This window comes from Diceros bicornis, chromosome 38 (assembly GCF_020826845.1).
Source record: "Diceros bicornis minor isolate mBicDic1 chromosome 38, mDicBic1.mat.cur, whole genome shotgun sequence".
NCBI lineage: Eukaryota > Metazoa > Chordata > Mammalia > Perissodactyla > Rhinocerotidae > Diceros > Diceros bicornis.
Window position 1 is genome coordinate 15,229,207 of NC_080777.1, and position 22,837 is coordinate 15,252,043.

Sequence of the window (22,837 nt, forward strand, 5' to 3'; positions counted from 1 at the left end):
CCTAGAACGAGAGGCTGGTTTTGGGAGTTCTAGTTGAAAATTCTGTAATGCCTGTCCTATTTTTCTCTCAAGCCCTTTTCCACCAAGCATACACAAGACAAGCAGTGAAACAAACAGGCAAATTTTCCACTGACAATCCTCAAACATAAAGTGTGGAACAACAGGTGAAATGGGGCTAAAAAATGTGTGTCCATTCCTAGATTCTGCAGTGAATGAGAACATGGGGAATTCCAGTAGTCTATGATCTTAAAGAATTTATTTTGCATCCTATCACTGAAAACTTAAAGGAAATGTCTTGCCTAAAATGTTTTGAATGGGATCAGATCATTTGCTGTAGTCCATTTTGCAATGAATGTATACTGGGTATGCTCCTTTTAAATTCTCACATTTTCCAATGAGAAAAGCAGGAAGCACTTTTTTTAAATGAGGTGTTTTTTTAAATGGTGATATAATTAGCGTAAAATAAAACACATAGTTCTTAAGTGATTAGTATTTTTAGTTCTGGCAATTGTGTATACTGTGTAACCACCAAGCAAAACAAGATATAGGACATTTCCATCACTCCAGAGTTCCCTCTCCAGAGTACCTTTCCTAAAGTTTCCCCATTCCATATCTTGTTAAGGAACAAATGTGCTATGTAGGTTGATGTACCCTTGCTGTGGTGATGCTGATTTGTAGGATGGGTAACTAATTAAAAAATATGATTCTTTCAACTCCTTCCTCTGCCTTCCACCTTCTACCCCAGTCATGGTCAGGTACCTCTTTTTAATACAGAGAAACCCTCCTTCAGTTATCTTTTAAAGATTCTCTCCGGTTTTCACTTGTTGGCATACAACTCATCGTTTCTTATGGCACCAGAGTATAACATAGTGCCTAGCTCTTAATCAGTGTTTTTGAGTGAAATTCTTAAAATCGTACCTAATTTGGCAGAATGAGTGTGTTCCAGAAAGCTGGGTCCTTTATTTTCTAGTTTTATCTGCACAACCATCTTGTTATTCAGATTTTCTTAGTGAAATGTTCTTTTTCATTCATTGATCAGACATTTACTCTACTATGCACGTGTGTCTTATCCCAGTGATGAAATCCCAGTGCCACTGGGGATGTTACTACTAACTAGTTACTTGTTGCCAGGATTTCCATAATATATCATCTCATGTCAATCTTTTGAGGTAGGTGCTATCATTTTTTGCATTTTAGAGATGGTAAGACGGGAGCAAATATAGTTTAAATAACTTGCCCAAGTGTGGTATTTGCTGTATGATTCCAGTATATCTAAAAAAATTCTTAACCACCTGGTATACTGCCTGTTTATCTCAAGGAATATATAAACTGGAAAGTGTGTGCCCAGATTTGTTAACCAACCCAGAATTCCTTAACTCCCATCTTGACTTCAACTTTTTCTCTGATGTCGAGGTTAGTTTTTCAATTTTTAGACACCAAATGGGTAAAAGTAGATGATTTATATCTTTCTTAACAATTTGTTGAAAAGTAGCAGTGATATTTTATCTTATAATTAAGAAGCCTAGAGAAGAAAAGTTTTATATGATTAAATAATAAAGATCTTATGATTTTTATGTGTCAGGAAATGAATATATTTTTTGTGCAACTTAATCTTATAAGTGGTTCATATTTTTATAAAATCATTGTAGCTGAAAATGTCTATCTCCTCTTCCTGCCTCATCACTCACATACAATTTTGAAATTAGGGTCCATAGAGTATCTATTTGGATATTTATAGTGTTAACCTGCCTTTTAAAATTTGACTCATTTAATGGACAAATTGCATTTGGAATTTAGATACACTTTTATTACTTTTTACTTTGTTAATGATTTGTATTTAAAGTCAATTTCTGGGCATTTTGGGGAAAGATTTTAAAGGTTGAACTCAGCAAATTTTAAAAATTAAGTTCTTGATAATGAAAATATTGCATTATTATTGATATATTGAGCTATAGTATTGATTTAACTTTAATAATGGCTGTGCTTAAACAAAAAGCCATTAAAAATAAACTGTATTGATTCTGGACCTTTTTTTCTGTAGTTTCATTTTTCTATTTGGCATTTTGATTTTCTTTAGATCTGGAAGACTGCATAGTAAAAAATGTGCATTTTTTTTAATAAATTTTTTTTTCTCTTGAACTCAATTTCATACTGTTAGGTTTGTTTGAGTCCGGTTTCTGTTTCAACAATCAGCAGGCAAAGCAATGGCCAGTATGATTTGGCCAAATAACTCATTAATCTAGGTATAGCTTCTTAGCATCCTTATTTAAGGCAAACTGGAAACCTTTAAATCATCTTTGATAATTTGCCCTGTACTGCCACATTTACTTAACTAAAATGTGAGAGTATCTGGCTTGTTACTGTGGCAGAAAATTTGGAATCTGGATTGTCTAAATTTTTAGTCAAGTCATATTTTTCCTTTGTTATTTGTTCCTTCATTTAGTCATTCATTGGCTTGTTCATCCAACAGATTTATTTTTTTTACATCTGTTATGTGTCAAGTATTATGCTAGGTACTTGTAATTAATATTCAGTTGTCTTCTTTCTCATTCCTATTCTAGGAATTCAGAATGTGTTATATAGTCAATAAATATTGAGCAGTTACTGTGTATGAGCAATGAATGAGCCTCATTTCCTACATTTTAGAAGCTCACCTAGATGTGCTTTAATATATGTGTTGACAAGAAATGAAATGAATTATTTTTGTTTGTTTTAATTATTATTTTTTTAATTTTATTTTTATGATATTTAAATTATTTTATGTTTTATTATATATTTTATTATATTTAAATTTAATTTTTAATTATTGTTTTTTGTTTAAAAACAAAATTGTTTTTGTTTGTTTTGGACTTTTTATTTCATTTAGACAGTTTTGCATTCAATAGTTTACATTTTGAAAGTGATCAGAGTATAAGGAAAGAAGTTTTGAATGACTCGTAAAGTTGTTAAATGAAGTACAAAAAAGCAAAAGAATGTTGTTTAAATTTAAATAATAAATGAGCTTGCCTTATTAAATTATTATTTGGAAAGTAGAATTAAACTTTAAGTCATGTATGATTTGTTTTTTGCTGAGTTGCTAGGGTAAGGAGGAAAAAAAGATTTCTGAGTGTTCCTGTGGTGACAAAAGTGACAGAATAGCAGCTGCCAGCAGCATCTGCAGTTGAGAGCAAGTCAGTGGAGCTTTTGCTCCCATTATGGGAAATGGGTTTTTCTGTTTGGTGGAGAATCTTCTGACTCTTAACTTGGAAGGATGATTTTCTTGAATCTTTTTTGTCCTTATATTTCTATATTTCTATATTATTAAGATAGGTAGGTCAGATACACAGCATTAATTTTTTTTTTACTTGCGATCTTTGGGTGTTTTTAGATCCATGAAAGTCTTTAAGGAGTCCATGAGTTTCTTGAAATTGTATGCAAGATTTTTACAAATGTCTTTTATCCTCCCTCTCCCCATCGTTTAGTGTGGTTCTAGAACTCAGAAAAGTTGACAGGCTTTGCTTTTATTATGATATCCTCAGGAATCATAATATGGTTATACCTTTTTTTTATTATTGAGGTCACATTGGTTTATAACATTATATACATTGCAGGTGTGCCTCCTTATATTTTGACTTCTGTATGGACTACATCGTGTTCACCACCAAAAGTCCAGTTGCCATCTGTCACCCTACACATGTGCTCCTTTACCCGTTTTCTCCTCCCCCCGTGGTTATACCTTAAAAGCAGAATGATTTGATATTTCAGTGCCCAGTTTCTCTTATTTGTGTGTAGAGGCTGTTGAAAGATGAAATAACTGCTGTCACACATACTTTCATCTTCACAGAATCTTCTATCCTTTAAGGTAGAAATTATACCCATTTTTATGGTGAATAAACAGAATCAGAAGTTAAGTAATGTGTTCAAGGGCCTTTGGCTAATGAATAGAGTAGAATTTAGCTTCCAAATTCATAGTTTTGACTCTAAAGTTCATGTTCTCTACAGTTTCCTCCCAGCCTTTTTTCCCCCTAGAGAATTCTATTCCATATTCATTGCCTAGTGTTAATGTAAAGTTATAATTAATCATTTACATATTTCAGAATGAGATAGGTTCCCCCACCCCCATGCTATCTCTTTCAAAGAGAGAGAAAAGGTTACTTTGATTAATGGTTTAAATAAGTTGGTCTAGGAATTTCTCAACTAGCCCAAGTGTTAACCTTTAATGTTAGGGTCATTCTTAATTTCCTAAGATGATCTGCCCCAAAATATATGAAAGAAAATTAAACACAATGTTTTACTAGATTACTAGGCTGAGATAAAGACTTATTTTGACAAATTATATTACCATTAAGGAAAGAAATTGATAAACTCCTTTGAGCGCAGCAATCTTAAGTTTGATCATTCTTATGGATCATATTTTGTTAAATTAGTCATAAAATTTAGCCCTTGATGTGGCATCTTTAAGGCTCACCCTTTGCATGTTTACTCACCCATTGTCATGGTCTACACTATTATGTGTTCATTTTAATCTGTACTATGTGGCTATTTGCTGTATACTTTTAGAACCAACCAACTTTTCCTATCTTAAATAAAAGCTAACATGAACAGTGAGGTGTTGTAATTCCAAGACTATTTCCTTCTTAAGTTTGTGATCAGTCATAGCATACGTTCATCAGCATAGTTTTTGACTATGTATGTGTGTTAGTACAGTGTTAGTTCAGTGTTAGTACATTGAATTTTTATTCATTCAGAAACTAACACATACATGGCTATTCTTTTATGGTTTTGAAAGCCAATCAAGCAGTTGTATTTAGCAAACAGGTAACTTACTTTTAGCACTGTACTCCTAAAGTTAAATAACTTGGTAGGAGAGACAATCTGTATTTTGCAGTGACGAAGATGAGAATTTTACCATGTACTAGGTGATAAGGGTATTTGATTTTTTTTTTTCCTTAGCTAGATATTTGATAGCTATAGTCAGTTACCCTTTACTTATATCTGGAAGATTTTTGTTTGTTTTTTAATGAACTTGTTGGGTTTATTCAGTAGATAGACATGTCTATTATCTTGTAGAGTTAGTTTTATCAGTATCCAGGCAAGGAAATTATTCCCTGACTAATTTCTCTATAGATGCTATATTTTTCCCTCTTAGGAATAGTGTTATTGCTAACAGAGGCTTCAAAAAATGATAGTCATTGACAGAATAGTTGGCTGTTAGTTACTGGGGTGATCTGTTGTCTGGGCTTTCTTGGGCTTCGAGTCCTACTGTGCCTGCCTGTACGTTGTTGATGCCCTTCGAGAGCTCTTGGTTCATCAGTCAACTGTCTGTCCTCTGGGGACGTAAGAGCACTAAGTTAAGACTAAGGTAGCTTTCTGATTTTTCTTTGAACCAAAAACATTTGAAAGAAAACTCTAAGCTCAGCACCATATTTTCTACATTAATTGGTCTTCCTCACGTGCAAACATACATTTTCAGAAGGCCTTTTTCTGAATTAATGAGAGCTTGGTGTTATGGAAGCCAAGAGGAACAATTCACTCATTTCTTTGTTTAGTATTGCCTAGAGGAGGACAAATAAATAAACTTGACCTTTACCCCAAAATTTTTACCTAAAACTGGCATATCAGATTTGGAGTTGGTCATGCATTTTATATTGCCCAGCATAATCTAATACCACCTGAAAAAAACAAAATGCTTGTCTACTCAAGTCATTTCTTTTTACAAAATGCAACTTTATATAGATAGTGGGACTATAATTTTATGCTATTCATTTGGACTTTTTTTTTTTCTTTTTGGTGAGGAAGATTTACCCTGAGCCAACATCTGTGCCCATCTTCTTCTATTTTGCATGTGAGGCACCACCACAGCATGGCTTGAAGAGTAGTGTAGGTCTGTGCCCAGGATCTGAACCTGTGAACCTGGGGCCACCAAAGCTGAGTGCATGAACTTGACCACTACGCCACTGGGCTGGCCCCATGGACTATCTTAAGAAAACTGTTAGTGAGCTGTTACCTTAGACATTTTACCCAGTGCACAGTATTCCCAAAAGGTTTCATTTCCAATGAATTCCAAATGAAGAGGAATTGTTTTATAAATTTGAATATAAAACTTTCAAATTAATTAAGTGGTAATTTACTGACTTTTACTGTAATTCAAACTTTAAAACTATGGATGCTTAGTAAACATAAATTTTTGTACAGAAAAGTTATATATTTCCAGGTTTCCCTTCCAATAGGAAAGGTCTTATTTAAGAAAATATCTTTAGGATAAAGTCTTTCAGTACTGTGGTCTTGGATATAATTGCCAAGGCAAAGGAAATAAATAAGCTGTTGATCATGTGATGGTCTCTTATAATGACTTTATTTCTGTGAGGCCAGTTGTTGCCAGTTTTACCTGAGAGATATAAGTGAAGCAGCTTGACTAACTGACTTTAATATTACTGGCTCATTAATTGGCATTTTGGTTGGAATTGACTTTCAGGAGTCTGGTTACTTGAAACTGAAGGGGAAAGAGGTGATTTGAACTCTGAATGGCACTTTTAATAAATGTATTTTTTCTTGCTTTCATGGAGTTTTGTAAAAAGCTTTTTCAAGTAGTTTTTTGGTTGATTCATATTTGCATGACATCATAGAATAAATTGGATTCTTCTAGTTAAAATATTTTTTAAAATATGTTGTATTTTCTCTTGAGAAAAACAGGATAAAATCGAGTAAAGCTGACACAATTGTAATGATGTTGTAAAGAAATTCTGCTTTCATTCTTAGTAATATTATTGGTTATATTTTGTTAAACTGTATTAGTTACAGCAATACTTTTTAAACGAAATTAATTGAAGAGTATCAAATTTCAATGGATTGAATCCGTGCTAATCTTTTCTCGTGTTAGGAGCACCAAATTTTCTCTTCTAAAGTAACGCACTAAATTGTTACTTCCAAAGTATCCTGCAATTGTAGTTGAAGATTATATTCAATCATCGAGTTAATTTCATATTAATATTTATAACTAGTCATTTACCCATTGATAGGAAAACTGTTTCTTCAAAAAGTAAGTTACTCAAGAACCAGGTGATACTGAGTTTTCCTTTAGACAAAGGATCCTTATTGCAATACATGTTAAACTGGAATTTTGTTAAAGGTGCAGTGTTATATTCAGAGATAATGTATCTTTGACTACATTTCTTCCGAAGAATTAATGTTAAAAGAAAAGAACAAAATATTCATTGCAATAAAGGGAAAACAAAAAAGCTATAATTAACATATAGGTAATGGAGGAAAGATCTGTTTGGCTTATCATTGTAGCCAAAATTATAGCCCTTGTTTTGACTTCATGGTAATTCCTATGTGACACATATTTTTCTTTATCAAATGCAGTGCTGTAAAACCTGAGTAATATATAGAACCCTTTTAAAGGAAAAAAGAAATCGCAGTGGCCCTCCAGAGTTCATTTAAAATATATATTTGAGGGGCCAGCCCCATGGCATAGTAGTTAAGTTGGGCACACTCCGCTTCGGTGGCCCAGGCTCGCAGGTTCGGTTCCCAGGTGTGGACCTACACCACTCATCAGCCATGCTGTGTGGTGACCCACATACAGAATTGGCACAGATGTTAGCTTAGGGCGAATCTTCTTCAAGCCAAAAGAAGAGGAAGAGTGGCAACAGATGTTAGCTCAGAGAGACTCTTCCTTAGCAGAAAAAAATATATATATATATATTTGAATCACCATTTTTTTGAAAAATCTATATCCATGTAAGCTTTTTGTTTATTCATTCCAAATGCCAAAGGAGATAGATCTGGAAAATGCAAACCCCCATTAACTGAAAAACAATGTCCTGTTACTTAATTGCTTAGTGTGCATTTTACTGATGACTATAGCATTGGTTCTTTGAATTCAACTCACTGTCACCACCTATATATACTGCCCTGTGCCCTGGGTTGATGAGGTCTCCCATCCCTTTTTCTATTCGAAAGAATATAATGCCTAACTGTGAGTCATTTGGGCCTTCCTAAAGTGTATTAAATCTGCCTCTACAATTAAAATAGTACCACCGGCTGCTAAATCAATCACAAACAAAAATGCCAACTGGATACTGGAATTGTGTAGCTGTCCTTGGCTGTAGTTGGGCGAGCATTCAGGCTCTGGAATCAGGTTGCCAGAGTTTGAATCCTGTTTCTCCCACTTCCTAGATGTGTCACAGTGGGCAAGCTGTCCTTAATCTCTGTTTGTGTAGCTCATCTGCCAGCTCATAGGGTTATGTGAGAATGAAATGAGGTAATGCATATGAAACACTTAGAAGTGACACACTGAGTACTCAAGTGTTAGAAGCTGTACGTGTGCCTCATATTATAAGTGGTAAATGCAGTTGAATCGTGACGTGTGTTTGTCTTCAGGTTTTCGTTAAAATGAAAAGACAAAGTTGAAAATTATTATAGGAAACTTGCAAATGCCTGAAATTATAGACTGTAGAGACTATATAAACCAGCAAACTATGGCCTGCCCGTCCTTGGTCTTGTAAATAAAATTTTATTAGAACACAGCCATACCCCTTCATTTATGTATTGCCTATGGGTATTTTTGCCTTACAATGACAAAAGCTGAGTAGTTGTGACAGAGACCTAATGGACTGCAGAGCCTAAAATATTTACTATTTGGCCCTTTACAGAAAAGTTTGCCTACCCTTGCTATAGACTCTAGAAATGTTATGGTCCTCTTTAGTTGAGACTGTTTTGATCTCTAGCTGCTTCTAGAGCTCAGTTTGAGAAATGATTGTTCATGATCTTCATAAGAAAGGTGCATATTTGAATTACCTATAATGTGTAAAAAATAAAATCAGAATCCTGGGCCTTCTCTCACACCAACTGATTTAGAACCTTTGGGAGTTGGGTTTGGAAGGGACAGTGTAATTTATAAAAGTTCACAGAGAATACTGACATTTATCCTTGTTGACTAGTGGATAATTTTCTCACTGGTAACATAATTCATTGGTTTTTGTTTGTTTATTTTTATTAAAAAAAGGACAAAAGACTGCTTCGGAATGAATTATAAGAGAAATGATGGGCCGTTTTAGACCAGTGAGGTTCCAGTTTGAGTATGAACATAGTTTCTGCTTCACTGGGTTATGAGATTAGTGTGGCCTAAGTGTATGCCTGGTGGTTTGGTTAAACTTCCTTTTCACATATATTACAAATCTTGAAAGTACCTGTCAGTCTTTCGTCTATTTCGCATCTCATTGCAGTGACTGGGTAGAGCATGTGGTGAGTAGAGGATTGTACTATACTTCCTTCTTCACTAAGAAATGTGTGTGTGTTTGTGTTGGGGTGGGTGGGAGGATTGAAAAAGTTCTCTGTACTGACTATTTTCTTTACATTTTTTTCTTTCTTTAAAAAAATGTAGGCATTTCAGTCGAACCATGGAAGAATTGGTTCACGATCTTGTCTCAGCATTGGAGGAGAGCTCAGAGCAAGCCCGAGGTGGATTTGCTGAAACAGGAGACCATTCTCGAAGTATATCTTGCCCTCTGAAACGCCAGGCAAGGAAAAGGAGAGGGAGAAAACGGAGATCGTATAATGTTCATCACCCATGGGAGACTGGTCACTGCTTAAGTGAAGGCTCTGATTCTAGCTTAGAAGAACCAAGCAAGGACTATAGAGAGAACCACAATAATAATAAAAAAGATCATAGTGACTCTGATGACCAAATGTTAGTGGCAAAACGCAGGCCGTCATCAAACTTAAATAATAATGTTCGAGGGAAAAGACCTCTATGGCATGAGTCTGATTTTGCTGTGGACAACCTTGGCAACAGAACTCTGCGCAGGAGGAGAAAGGTAAAAAGAATGGCAGTAGATCTCCCCCAGGACATATCTAACAAACGGACAATGACCCAGCCCCCAGAAGGTTGTAGAGATCAGGACATGGACAATGATAGAGCTTACCAATATCAAGAGTTCACCAAGAGCAAAGTCAAAAAAAGGAAATTAAAAATCATTAGACAAGGACCAAAGATCCAAGATGAAGGGGTAGTTTTAGAAAATGAGGAAATAAGCCAGACCAATAAGGACAAAATGGAATATGAAGAGCAGAAAGTCTCAGATGAACTCATGAGTGAAAGGTGACTTTTATATTCTCTAAATATAAAAATATGTGTCTCCAGTGTTTGTGGTTGAATGTGTTTTGTATTTTAATTAATTCTATTTTAAAATAATTATAAATTATAATAATGATAGTGCTGTTACTGTTTAACCATGGTTATATTTCCTTATAATTTATGATGTTTAGCGCAAAGCAAAATTGCTTATTTGATTTACACAAAGTCTTTTGATTGTGTTATAATGACTTAATTTTCAGCTACAAAGAGAAAAGGAAATGGATTTTCAATGGGAAAGAATGCATTTGAATACAGAACGTTTGTAACTCTTAGAATTGGATTTATAATTATTTATTTTTTTAATTATAGAGCTTTAGCCTTTGGTGTTTTTTAGTGTCACAATTCATCAATTTATTCCGATTCCTGAGAATCAAAAGTTTATACTATTTCGCCGTGCGTGGCTTGATATTTTAAGAAGTCTGTAGGTTGCTAGGCATTCTTATCACTTATGAATTATAAAATCCAGTTTACAGTCTGGAAACCCCTGATCTTGTCATAGATATACGGGAAAAGCAATGATCCTTTGGCGGTTAGTCTAATCTATCCAAAACAAAAAACAAAAAAATGTTTCAGGAAGGCTTTGAAAAGCTTATGGTGTCTGCTTTTCTTTCAAGTAGGTTGTCATTTTTATGCCAGAATGAGAGTTATTTGTATGCTAGTATTGGGCCATTGTGACTGACGACCACTTAGCTTCCCTTGAAAGTAATTATCTTGCTCAATTCTAGGAGAGAGTGTGTGTGGCAGTGGAGATAAGTACTCAATTCTGGATTATTCACAGATTATCTGCTTTCTGGATTGATTGTGCAAGCCCCTCCTTTTATTGATATCTGCCTTGTATTGACAGACATCTACCCTGGGAGAGAAATGAGATGAAATTCTCTTCATTTCTTTTCATTGTAAAAAACATCTGAGTATCTGTTAGGTCTGATCAGGCTACCAGCAGTCAACAGCCCAGGTACAGATTCTCAGAGAGGATGTTTTCACTCTTGAATAAATTTTTAAAAATTTGTTTTATTTTAAACTTAGCTATGTAACTATTTTTTGTTGTCACTTAAGAGTTAGGTGCATATTCCTTCTGTGAGAAGATTGCTAAATATATAAGGTATTTTCCTAACAAGTATAAGTGGTTTTTGAGACTACTTCCAAAGCTTTCCTTCCATAAAAAGCTATATATTTCCTTGGAACTGATTTATAAATAAGAGCTGAACTACTTCACTCTGTGTGTGTGTGTGTGAGATTTAACAGACAATTGAGTAACTTCTGTTTCCTGTTCATTCATGATACCAAGACTAATCGTAAGACAGACCCTGTTCTTTACAGCCTCATAATCTGGAATAGCAGACAAGTAAATGATGAAAATGAATGTGCTGAGTGGAAGGTACTGGTGAGAGAAGACTTCCTGAAGGAGCTATGATTTAAAGCAAGCACTAAGCCTCGTTCAGATTGGAGGTGGGAAGAGCGGGGAGGGAAATGGCCTTCCTAGGCAGAGGGAACAGCTTGTGCAAAGGCCTGGATTGTGAAGCAAGTGTGATGTATTTGGGAAAGTGATAGGTAGTTCATTATGACTAGAATATAAGGTGGGGGTTGAGGCTACTGCAGTAAGCATGTCTTGAAGGCCTCGTGTGCTATGGTAAATAGTTTGGGTTTCATCCTGCAAGTAATGGGAATTCAGTGAAGAATTTTTAACAGTGAAGAAACTCAATTAGATTTATACTTTATCAAGATTTATATTTTATCACAAATTCTTATACTTTTTGTTTATATTTATTTTTTAAATGCGCCACTTGACAACAGTGTTATGTTTAGCTTTAACTGACCCTCAGTCCATCCTTAAGTGGGAAGTGAATTATGGCAGTGATAGTAGAGGGAAAAAAAATATGGGAACAGTTTTAAGAGCTGGAATCAATGGCAAGTTGACTTTATTTGGGAGGATAAATGAGAAAGAGGCCTGAGATGATTCAAAAATAGAAAATATCAGAAATGAGCAGAGTGGGGCCAGGGGATTGGGATTAGTGTACATACATTAATTCAACAGCACTCATGGAATATATTCTCCGAATACCATGCTATAAAAGTCATACTAAAAAAAGTGGGAAGAGGTGTCCTTGGAGATAAGCCATAACGGCCATCAGATGCAGAAAATAAAAGGCCTTGCTTCTATTTAAGTTCTTGTTCTAGTTTATTGAGCACACTAACAACTACGTGGTATACTTGGAGCAACTAGCTAGATGTCAGTGAGGTGAAATGTAAATAAGGAAATGTTTAAAACACAGTAAAAATATCTCAAATTAGGGCAAGGACTGCTAAGGACCAAGAGCTGGAGAGGGAATACTTAGAGAGGGAATTCTGATTTCCTTATATCTTTAAGAAGAGTGGGCAGGCAGAGAGAGGAGAGAGGAGACAGAGTTACCACTTGGAGAAAGAACATAAGCAAAAAGACCAGAGATGGGGATGGGAAGAATTTAGGTGGGGCCTCACCCACAGAGAGCCCTGAAATCTAAATTTAATCCAACAAATGTGAGGAAGTGATTTTCGATTTTTAATAGAGGACATTATTATTATATATATATGCACATGTGTGTTTTATAAACTTGTTCTTTTAGAATAGTTTTAGATTTACAGAAAAGTTGCAAAGATAGTGTATATCCTGTATGTGTTGCTCTCATATATCTCGCACCCCGTTTCCGCTATTGTTAATATCATACATGATTATGGTACATTTGTCAGAATTAATAAGCCAGTGTTGACACATTATTAACGAAAGACAATACTGTATTAGAATTTCCTTTGTGTGTATTTAATATCTATTTTCTGTTCTAGGATCCCATCTAGGATATCACAATATTTTTAGTCAACAAGTTACATTTTGAAAAGATGAATCTGGTTGCATGTAGACTGTATTAGAGAGGGTAAATCTGACCTCGGAGAAATTAAAAGACCACTGTACCAAAAAGAAAAAAAAAAAATAGCACATAGATTCAAAATCCTTTATCTGCAAATCTGAATTTTGAAGGCTGTGAGAAACTAATTCATTTGTGGCCATACCTAACTTGATCTGTAGTTAATGTGGATATTCATTCATTTAATTGGAAAAATATATTATGATGTTTGATTATGGAGTGCCACCCCAGACCCCTCTTAGTAAGGCATTTTAGAACTTACCTCCCTAAAATTTGAAAAATTCTGAATTTTAAATACATTCTGCCTCAAGGACTTCAGAAAAAGAATTGTGACCCGAGTTATGTATGAGAAGCCCCCTTATTACAGTTGTGTTGATGAGGGCAGACAGGAAGGCACTACTCAGTCAGAGAAGAGAGAAAAAAATCAATAGTAGTTTGGACAGCTAAATAGCAAAAAGATAAAGTTTCTAAAGTGTTTTTAACACTCTAACATCACTATGCGTAGAAGATCATACATGTTTGTAAATAAGAAAATATGGATGTGATGCTCTTAGAAAGCCTTGTTTTCTTTCATTAACACTTCTCTTAATTTGAAGAAAATTAAAGAAAAAGGTACTAATTCAGAGTTCCTTGGGAAAAGGTGCCACTTAAATTCTTGTACTTGTTTATATTTATTTTTTTAAAAATCAAACAAAAACTGAAATGGCATTTTATATTCAGAAAATGTATATGGATTTACATCTCATCTATAATTTTAATCCTAAAGTCAAGTTAAATATTTTAAAACAGATTAGGATGCCTTTTTTTTTTTTTTTAATAAGTCAGGTTACAGAGTTCTACATGTTAATGGAAAAAGTATCATAGTTTAAAAAATGACCTGGGGCAATTTCCTGATTGGTAAAGTTAAGAATTACAGTAAAAAGAGAGTTTATGAGAATTTTTAAAAACATCATTCAGTTTTCTTTAGAGGCCAAACCTCTTATTATATGACCTTGTTCTTGTGGTTTTTTTAACTAACCAGATTATCATATAAGCATTGCCTTTGTTAGAACTAATAGTGACAGTTTATTCATGTCAGTTGAGTATCTACTATTTGTTTTAATTTGTATGTTAAATTGGACTCTGTATCATACTCTCGAACTTCTATGGAAGTAATAAGAACCAGCTATTTTTGTATACCTCCTCCTTAATATTGGTCATATTCATTTTTTTGCTCAGTTTTGGCTCAAAGGAACCTTAACTTTGATTTAATGGATTGTTACTGTTGTAAACTTTTTTCTTCCTTGCCAAGTAATAGAGTTGTTGTGAATTCTTAAGTAATGTCTTTCCCAGAATTTCTGCAAATGTGGTTATGAAAAGTAATTTCATCCTAGGCCCTTGTATTTCATGTGCTGAAGAAAGGCTTAGGCTGCTTTTGATTGAGACTTTTCCCATTTGATTGAGCAGTGGTGATCCCAGCTCCGGCTGAATTGCATGGCATAAGAAAGGAGCAGTGAGCATTTGATGAAAGCGGGTAATCAAATGCATCAATTGTGGCGGCATCTCGTTGCCGTCACATCTGGCTTACTGTCAGGGTCCCATTAGATTCCCGTGGTTTTATGTGCCAAAAATAATATGTTCTGTAGTTAATGGAACCAGGATATTTGCGGTTTGATTAAAAAAAATCATCTTATTTTCTTTCAGATCTTTGTCAGGCTTAAGTTCCGTCTCTGAGCTGCCATGTCTCTGTAAAATTTTACACCTGAGAGATCAATTGTTCTTTTTGATCTGTTCTTTTCTTTTCTCTTATTGCAGTGATTCCAGCAGTCTCAGCAGCACTGATGCTGGTTTGTTTACCAATGATGAGGGACGACAAGGTAGTGACATGCTGTTTTTTTCTCTCTTTGGAAAAACGTCTTCATTTTAAAGTGCTTATTACTAGTTATCGCTTAAGTTGATGTCTGCAATCCATTTACCTTACACACACTACTTAGTAGACTGGGGTTTAGTTCTTTTACATGCCATGAAAGGTATCCTGTCTTCATGACCTAAAGTCATTGATTATCTCCAAAAGCTAGTATGTGGAACTAATAATATTAAGGAAGGATTATCTTCCTTGAGAAAGCTTTACATACCTCAGTCTCTTCAATTTTGTCTCTTTTAAAGGCAACTTCACAAGACACTGGTTCTCATTCTCCCCCTGATTTCAAATGTATTTAATACTGTTTAAGCATTAATAAAGGTGGATTTGCAAGTCATTTGTCATTTTTATTCAGCTGTGACATTTATTCATCCTATCCAATTTGTAAGTAATTAGATGCTTTTCATGAATTCAATATTAGAAACTGTTAAACAGTAATTCTTACAACTTAGATCTTTTCCATCTTTGAAATTTCCTGAAGCTTTTCATACTTTAATATGACATTATTTTGAAACTACCTGTTCTGGAAGAAAATATGAAAATCTTAATAATGAGGCAGGAGGTATACATATAAATAGTTATCACAAATATTATCTTCCTTTCTTGAGACTCTTGAGAGGAAAGCAGTAAGTTCTAGGGGAAAAAACAAAATTTATTGTTTTAAATTATAAATAGTTTAAAGATATAAAGAAAAGAAGGACAACATAATACCTGCCCCACACATTTTTTTCTTAGTCTATTCATCCTCTTGGCAATACCAGAAAGTAAATTAAATGATCATTCTTCTTTGCTTACTTATAAACATTTGTCCCTGATAAATAGGTACATAACTATTTTCAAGACCATAAACTTTTTAAAGTTGAGACTCTGCTGAAATATGTAGAATCTTGGGGCTGAGAGCGAGCTTCACTACCTTGATAACATACATAAATTCTCATTAAAATACATATGTCTACCCAAAGTTAAAGTGTTGAATTTCATAATGAAATGAAATGAAAAATTTAAAAAAAAAATAGCATTTTGACAAGCCTACCAGTTTTTGAAAAGCATTAGTGGCTTAGAATAATATGCTAGCATTTATTGTGAGCTTATTATATTTCACATTGCTAAGTGCTTTTTTTACGTTTAATTTACTGTAAGTCCTTATTTAATTCTTAAAACAACCTTATGAGATTCCCTTTTTTTTTTTTCTTTTTTTTTTTAGGTGATGAAATCTAATAGAGTTGAAGTAACTTCCCCACACCCTTACAAAACACTAGAATTCTAATTGGTCTATCTGACTTCAGAGCCCAAGTCCTTAATATTTAGCTATTTGATTTCCCCGTTAGGAATAAAGTTGTGTATCACAGCAAAAATAAAATAACCTCATTTTTCTGTAATAATGTTGTCTTAATTGGAATTAAGATCTCGGGTAGTCACTTTCAAGTGACTCTCTTTTCTTGTGGTCATACTTGATCTGTGAAATCTTAGTATAGCTCTCAGTAAAAGTACTGATATTTATGTGCTTTGAATTGTGCTTGTTGTTTTTTAAATAAATTTTTATTAAATCCTATGTTGACTTTAGATTTCCAAAAGCTTTCACTATTTCATTCTCTCATAATTTGGAATACAGATGTTCCCCCATAAAATCATTTTCAATTGAAGCTTAAGGATTTTTTTAGTTTGCATTTAAAAATATTTGAAGTAAGAGATTTTGGAAATCAACAGTGTCTTTCTCTAAAGGGAAAACGTTTATGGCAGTTGTGATGACCCTCTTAGAAACCAAAATAAGTAGTTTTCCTAAGAATCATGAAGACTGAAATGAATCTCAGATCATATTCAAAATGTTATGTGTCTCATTTTTAAAAGCCATCTGCCTTCTTCTGTATTTTGGTCTCCTTATACATCTCTTTATTATGTGTTTTTTTTTTTTTAAATATAAAACACTGTTGATTTACACCCAGGGCACATTTCAAACTGAATTTTAAATTGATCATTACTCCATAGTTATACTCATGGATGTTCACAAGAGTGAAACTTACTGTGACTAGTGTTCTCTTTTAAAAATACCTTGCATCTAGTAGTCCAATATAGTTTCTTTGTAAACTCTGTTGTATTGTCACTTTTCATTTAAAATCAACTTTTTCACAACTATTTCTTAATGAACTTAATCAGATTAATTTCATTTAGTCACATCTGTTCCTGATTGTTTCCCCTTTTACACTCCATACAAATCATGAAATTAAGCTAATTATTTATATACCATTATCAGCTGCAAAGAACATTCTACAGTTTTATACCTTTTAATTCCCGGCAGGAGATTAAGGCTTGTTTTTCTTTACTGTGGAAAGAATAGTAACTTAAATGGTTTTCCCTACAGTTTTTGCCAAAGGATTAACCAGTTTATTATTGTTTTTTCACATTTTTAAATTGGTTCTAAAGCATAACATTTTGTTTTTGTTGATGACAGTTCTTGTTATAGTCTTAAAAAACATTTCTTTTATAGATTATACATATGATTGCCAGAGAATATACAGGATCCCTAGTTAAATTTGAATTTTAGATGAATAACAAATTATTTTAGTATAAGTATGTCCCATGCAGTGTTTGGACATACTTATACTAAAAATGTTGTATAAGTAGTATATGTTAAATATTGTATGACTATATGAATTTTGTTGATATAAAGTTCAAATTTGATTGCTGTCTTGTATTTTTTAAATCTACATCTGACCACTCTGTTTATTTGGATAATAAAATTGAATGTTGGGGGCATTTCTTGTATTGGCACAGGTGATGATGAGCAGAGTGACTGGTTTTATGAAAAGGAATCAGGCGGCGCGTGTGGCATCACTGGAGTCGTGCCCTGGTGGGAAAAGGAAGATCCTACCGAGCTCGACAAAAATTTACCAGATCCTGTCTTTGAAAGTATCTTAACTGGTTCTTTCCCCCTTATGTCACATCCGGGAAGAAGAGGTCAGTAGCACTGCCTGACTGGTGGATGATACAGTGAGCTTCTAGTCGATCTAGGAAGAATCATTGAAAGAGGACAGGCTAAAATGGAAATATAAGAATAAACACAAGATGCTGTAAAGAAACACGTTGACCAGTAATTCAGCTACTACGTTTATCATTAGAAGGTTATCATTAGAAAGGTTGACTTGCTTTCTTGCTAGGCCCATCATGAAAATGTTGAAATGATAGAAAGGTAAATTGGGAGGAAAGAACAGCCCTGGATAATACTCTAATGCTTAAATAATCGATAGTTGTGTGCTCACCACATTAGAACCCTACTAGGCCTTTTTGTTTTGCCTTTTCCTCACAGCTATTCAAGATGTTTCCCCCCTCCAACTTACTTTGAATTCTGAATTGATAGGGTCTTATTCTGTGCTCCAGTGATCATAGAATCTCCTCAGTTGAATACTTTGGTTTTCCAGGTTTCCAAGCTAGACTCAGTCGCCTTCATGGAATGCCTTCCAAGAATAGTAAAAAATCTGGAGGGACCCCAACTTCAATGGTAGGCATGCTTTTTTGTTTAATTGTCATGTTTGGAAATGTATCCATTTCTATGGAATAAAAAGCCACATCCTCATCCTTTATTCATATTCTAATGTTATACTTAAAAATAATCCATTTTTTTGTAGGCTACAAACTGGACCAGTGAGATTCCCCTATAAACCAAATCTTCTAATGCTAATAACTTAGTTACGTTTTGAACATCTGGGGAATGACATTCGAGGGAACCTGGCTCCTGTCCTCTTCCCCTGGAGGAATATCACTGAAGTGAGAGCCTCTTTGCTGAAAAGATGGGGCTGTTTTTGCTGGAGGACTGGTATTCTTCCTTTAGTCAGAAGTGAACCTGGTTGGGGAGGCTTTCTAGGGATCTAGGTTGGCCCAGGGTAGTAGAAACTACTGTAAATTTTATATATTTTCCCTCTTTTATGATTTTTTTTTACATTGAAACCATTTATGTATCACTTGCTTTGCCAAAATGCCAACAAAAGCTAGAAAATTAACAACTTCCAGATCTCACATCAGTATTCCTTAATGTTTATATTGTGACTGGTTAAGAACTAATTTTTGCATATCTGACTGTTGTAAATAAAAAACATCATGCATTGACATTTACAGTTTATTTTTAGAGAAATGTTATATAACCAGTGTTAGTTAAAATATTTGCATTTTACTCAGGGTATTTTAACAAGGGCTAAGATGAGTAGTAAAGGTTGATAATCTTTGCTAGAGTTTGTATTTTGGTCATGTTTGCTTTCTACTTGGATAATCTGCTCTGTATTGCAAACCTATTGTATTTTATAGTATAGTTTTCGTTGTATTGCAAAAATCACCCTAGTTTTAAACTAGCCTCAGTGATAACTAGTCTGTGCTAGTAGAATCATTTACTATTACCTTTTAAATTATCTGCTTTGTCCGATACCTGAAACCAATCAAAATGATCATTTTGGTTTAGAGCTTTTTGAACTCATGTGAAAGCTGGCATTTCAACAAATACTGTATGACGTTGAATCATATTGTCATGTTTAAAAGTGAGAGCTGCTTGCACATCCTTAGAATGGCAGACCACGTGTGTCACTGAGTGTCAGAAATACTTGCACGAGCTCATTTTCACCAAGCAGAAGGGAAAATGTAACATTTCTGTTGACGGTGTAATTTAGACACTATGCTACATTCAGGCCATTTGAGTTCTTTGAAATGGTTAAAGTAAAATGATTGATATTTTTATTGTTTCGAGAATTGATGAAAACTGTGATTAATACATGTATTTTTCTATTATTGTATGGCTTAATTGTTAATTCAGCATTTAATGGCTAACTTACATATGATGATTGGAAAAGAAACTTAAAGTTGACATTCCCTTTACCTGAAGTTATTACAATCTGAAAGATTTAAGCAAATGTATTAAGCGAGAACGCATGATGTCTTTTAGATTGCTTGTCTAAACTGGAGAGATTAATAATGATAAAGTGCAACTTTGAGTGTCTTTACCTTCACGTATTTAAAGTGATATTTTACAGGTACAATAATACGGTGTTTGGTAATTATAAGTAAGCTTTTTTGTGCTATGTCCTTTGGAGTGAAAATTCGTGATTTTTTTCCTGAATTACATAAATGCTTTTATTTTATTTTGTATAATGACTGTCTTTTAGATCTGAATAAGTCACTTTAAAACCTTGGCCTATGAACTTTGCCTTACCAATCATGAATCTAGATGAATGCTGTCTAGTTCTTGGTTCAGTTTTACCTATTTTTATGTTTGGTTCACTGCTTACTTGAGCATAGCTGGGATTTGTAGCCCATTTTCTGGGCTTATTGCAATCTCACTGTGGTATTTTATAGAAGCTATTACAACTGATAGGCTAGCTTCATAGTATTGGTGATACATGGCTTAACCATAGTCAAAGCTGCCTTCCCCCTCTACATTGTAAAAAGGTGATTAAGTTTCACTTGATGGAGACATTCTATATATGTGTGTTTATCATGGAACTAGTGCATTAGGCCATAAACTGTTCTCCTGCTCTATGTTTTTTGTATTCAAAATTTTACTGAAGACAATGGGCTCCTTCCAGTTTTTTTCTTTCAATCCTGAATTGTCCTTGTTTGGATTTTTAAGTACTGTAACCTTTTTTTTTTTTTTTCAATAAAATATCTAACTTGGGCAAGAAAGGTAAGACTTCCAATTTGTGCTGATATTTTTTAATTCCTATGCTAAGTTGTTGCTGTTGTTGTTGCTTGTGCTGTCCATATTATGTAACAGTCTGGTTTTAAAAATCATAATCTCACAAGAGTCATAAAGAGTACCTATGACATCCAGTAATAAGAAACAAAATTTAATTCCCTAGACTTTCACATTGGAAAGCCGGATTGCTTTTAAGAGAGATTAATTTTCTAAGCAAAGTCAAACACATATAGTTGCAACCCATTAGACAGAATGGCAAGGAAGGGTTTCTTTTTCTTAAGCAGATGAGTGATGACCACAAATATAATGATGATCCTTGAAGGAAATGACAAAAGAAGAATCTTTTACTGAAATATTAATGTAAATGTTTTTGGGGAAAAGTTTTCAACTGGATTTTTTATTATTCGCCATAGTTATGTTTGATAAAGTCCCCGTGAACACGAATTAGGGAATACTGAACCGTTGCTCCTAAGGGAAATACAGGGTTAGTTTCCTGTGAGCATCTGGTCACATTTTCATTAATCGGTCAATACCTAACCTTGTTTTATGTATGTTTCTGTTTAAAAATACCTTATGGAATGTATCTTGTTGATTTCATTGATGTTGAACTCATGGCCAACAGCACTGTAACTCATGCCTGAACAAAGCTTATCTAACACATATTTTCTCCATAAGGCACATCTCAGCCTTCTTGTGCTTAGGAACACTAGACAATACTGCAGCATTATGCTTAGGGGCCATTTAAAACAGTGAATCACCAACAAAAATGGGAAAAATGTGGCACTAAATTAACCACAAAAAGGAACTTGTTTACAGTGTTAGAGCTGAAACAAGAAGGCAGAGCGTTGCCTTATTTGACCTCAGCGGGAATGCACGTGTGCAACAGGTGACTCAGATTTTTCACTGCTCTGCTCATGTCCGTGAACGACCAGGAAAGTGCTCCAAATATTGATTTGGGGGTTACAAATTTTAGCAAGTATGCACGTTTGCAAATGAGGAACCTGCGAATAGGAATACAGATTGACTCTATTTATTTTTGTAGAGAGCCAAGTGGTTTTGTAGAAAATTTACAGGCTTTGAAGTCAGACCTTTGTAAATCCTTACTCTGGTTCTCCTGTTTTACTTACCGTTAAATTTGAACCTCATTTTCTTTTTCTGTTAAATAGAGACAGTAATTTCTTTGCAGAAGTGTTGTCAGGATTAAATGAGATTATGTTTACATAATGGGCCCAGCACCATCTCTGTCACATCATGTATATTAAATAAATAATAGTTACTGTTATTATTAGGTATATTAAACACAGAAGCTCATGATTTAGCGAACATTTGTATCATGGGTCAATGTGCAGAATTTTAGACTTTAAAACTTTTCTGTTCATATTTTATATATAATATGCCTTTCTAGTTAGTATTTAAAGTACTTTATATTACAGCCTTTTATATTTCTTTTATACCTCATTTATATTTGAGCTGGCCCTTGTCTTTAATATGGTCCATGAAGAATTATTTTGAATAAATTTTAGATTGACAGCCACTGCATTAAATCACAAAACTTAATTGCAAACTAAAAATCTGTTCTAAACACTTTTCCCTCCCCCGAATCATTAAGCTGTTCATTTGTAGAAAAACCATACTGTTGAGGAGGTTTGGGTTCAGAGTTATCTGATTTTTAAAAATAATTTTGTCCATGTACGTGAGGATTCAATGCAGACAGAGTCCTGAGAATTTAATGTCAAGAGGATTAACTATTGCTGTCCTTCTGTGAGAATAAAGCATCAGTTTATCAGAGCCCAGCTAATCAGCCTCTAATATTCACCTCTTTTAGGAGAATTAAGGAAATTATAATTAATTCCAAGGGATATCCTGGGGCCATTATCCAGGAGATTCAGCTTGAATCTTCTGTATTTCCAGAATCCATGTGCATCAAGTACAATTCAGAATAATAATCCTCAGAATAATGATCCATCCCAGAATCACTGTTGAGATACTGTACTTAAAAAGTGAATCCGAGCAACCTGGACTCAAGCGTAGATTTCAGTTAGCCCAGGATATCCTACCCCTAAGCATCCTAAATGAATCAACATTTTCTATAGGTGAGATTTTTTTTTCTTCTTTTTTTAAACTATGGTCTTTAAACATGTGTTACATTTATCTATGTTAGCATTCAAATTGAGTAGTCTATTGAAAGACCAGGAAATAAATGCCTCTTTTTAGAATATAGTACCTGAAATCTAACATAAATATTA

General features: G+C 34.1%; 1 protein-coding gene across 3 annotated transcripts in view; it reads left to right on the top strand.

Annotated features, from left to right (window-relative positions):
- The window catches only part of GPATCH2 (G-patch domain containing 2), a 182,921-nt gene that overhangs the window by 858 nt on the left and 159,226 nt on the right, over positions 1-22,837 (top strand). For 2 of the 3 annotated variants that reach the window (XM_058533694.1, XM_058533695.1), the window contains exons 2-5: positions 9,365-10,081; positions 14,812-14,873; positions 17,690-17,872; positions 18,334-18,413. In XM_058533694.1, the coding sequence (XP_058389677.1) occupies positions 9,365-10,081; positions 14,812-14,873; positions 17,690-17,872; positions 18,334-18,413 (1,042 nt within the window). Of the gene's footprint in view, positions 1-9,364; positions 10,082-14,811; positions 14,874-17,689; positions 17,873-18,333; positions 18,414-18,540; positions 20,579-22,837 lie in introns of those variants that run through there. The other variant, XM_058533696.1, reaches the window with a different exon arrangement.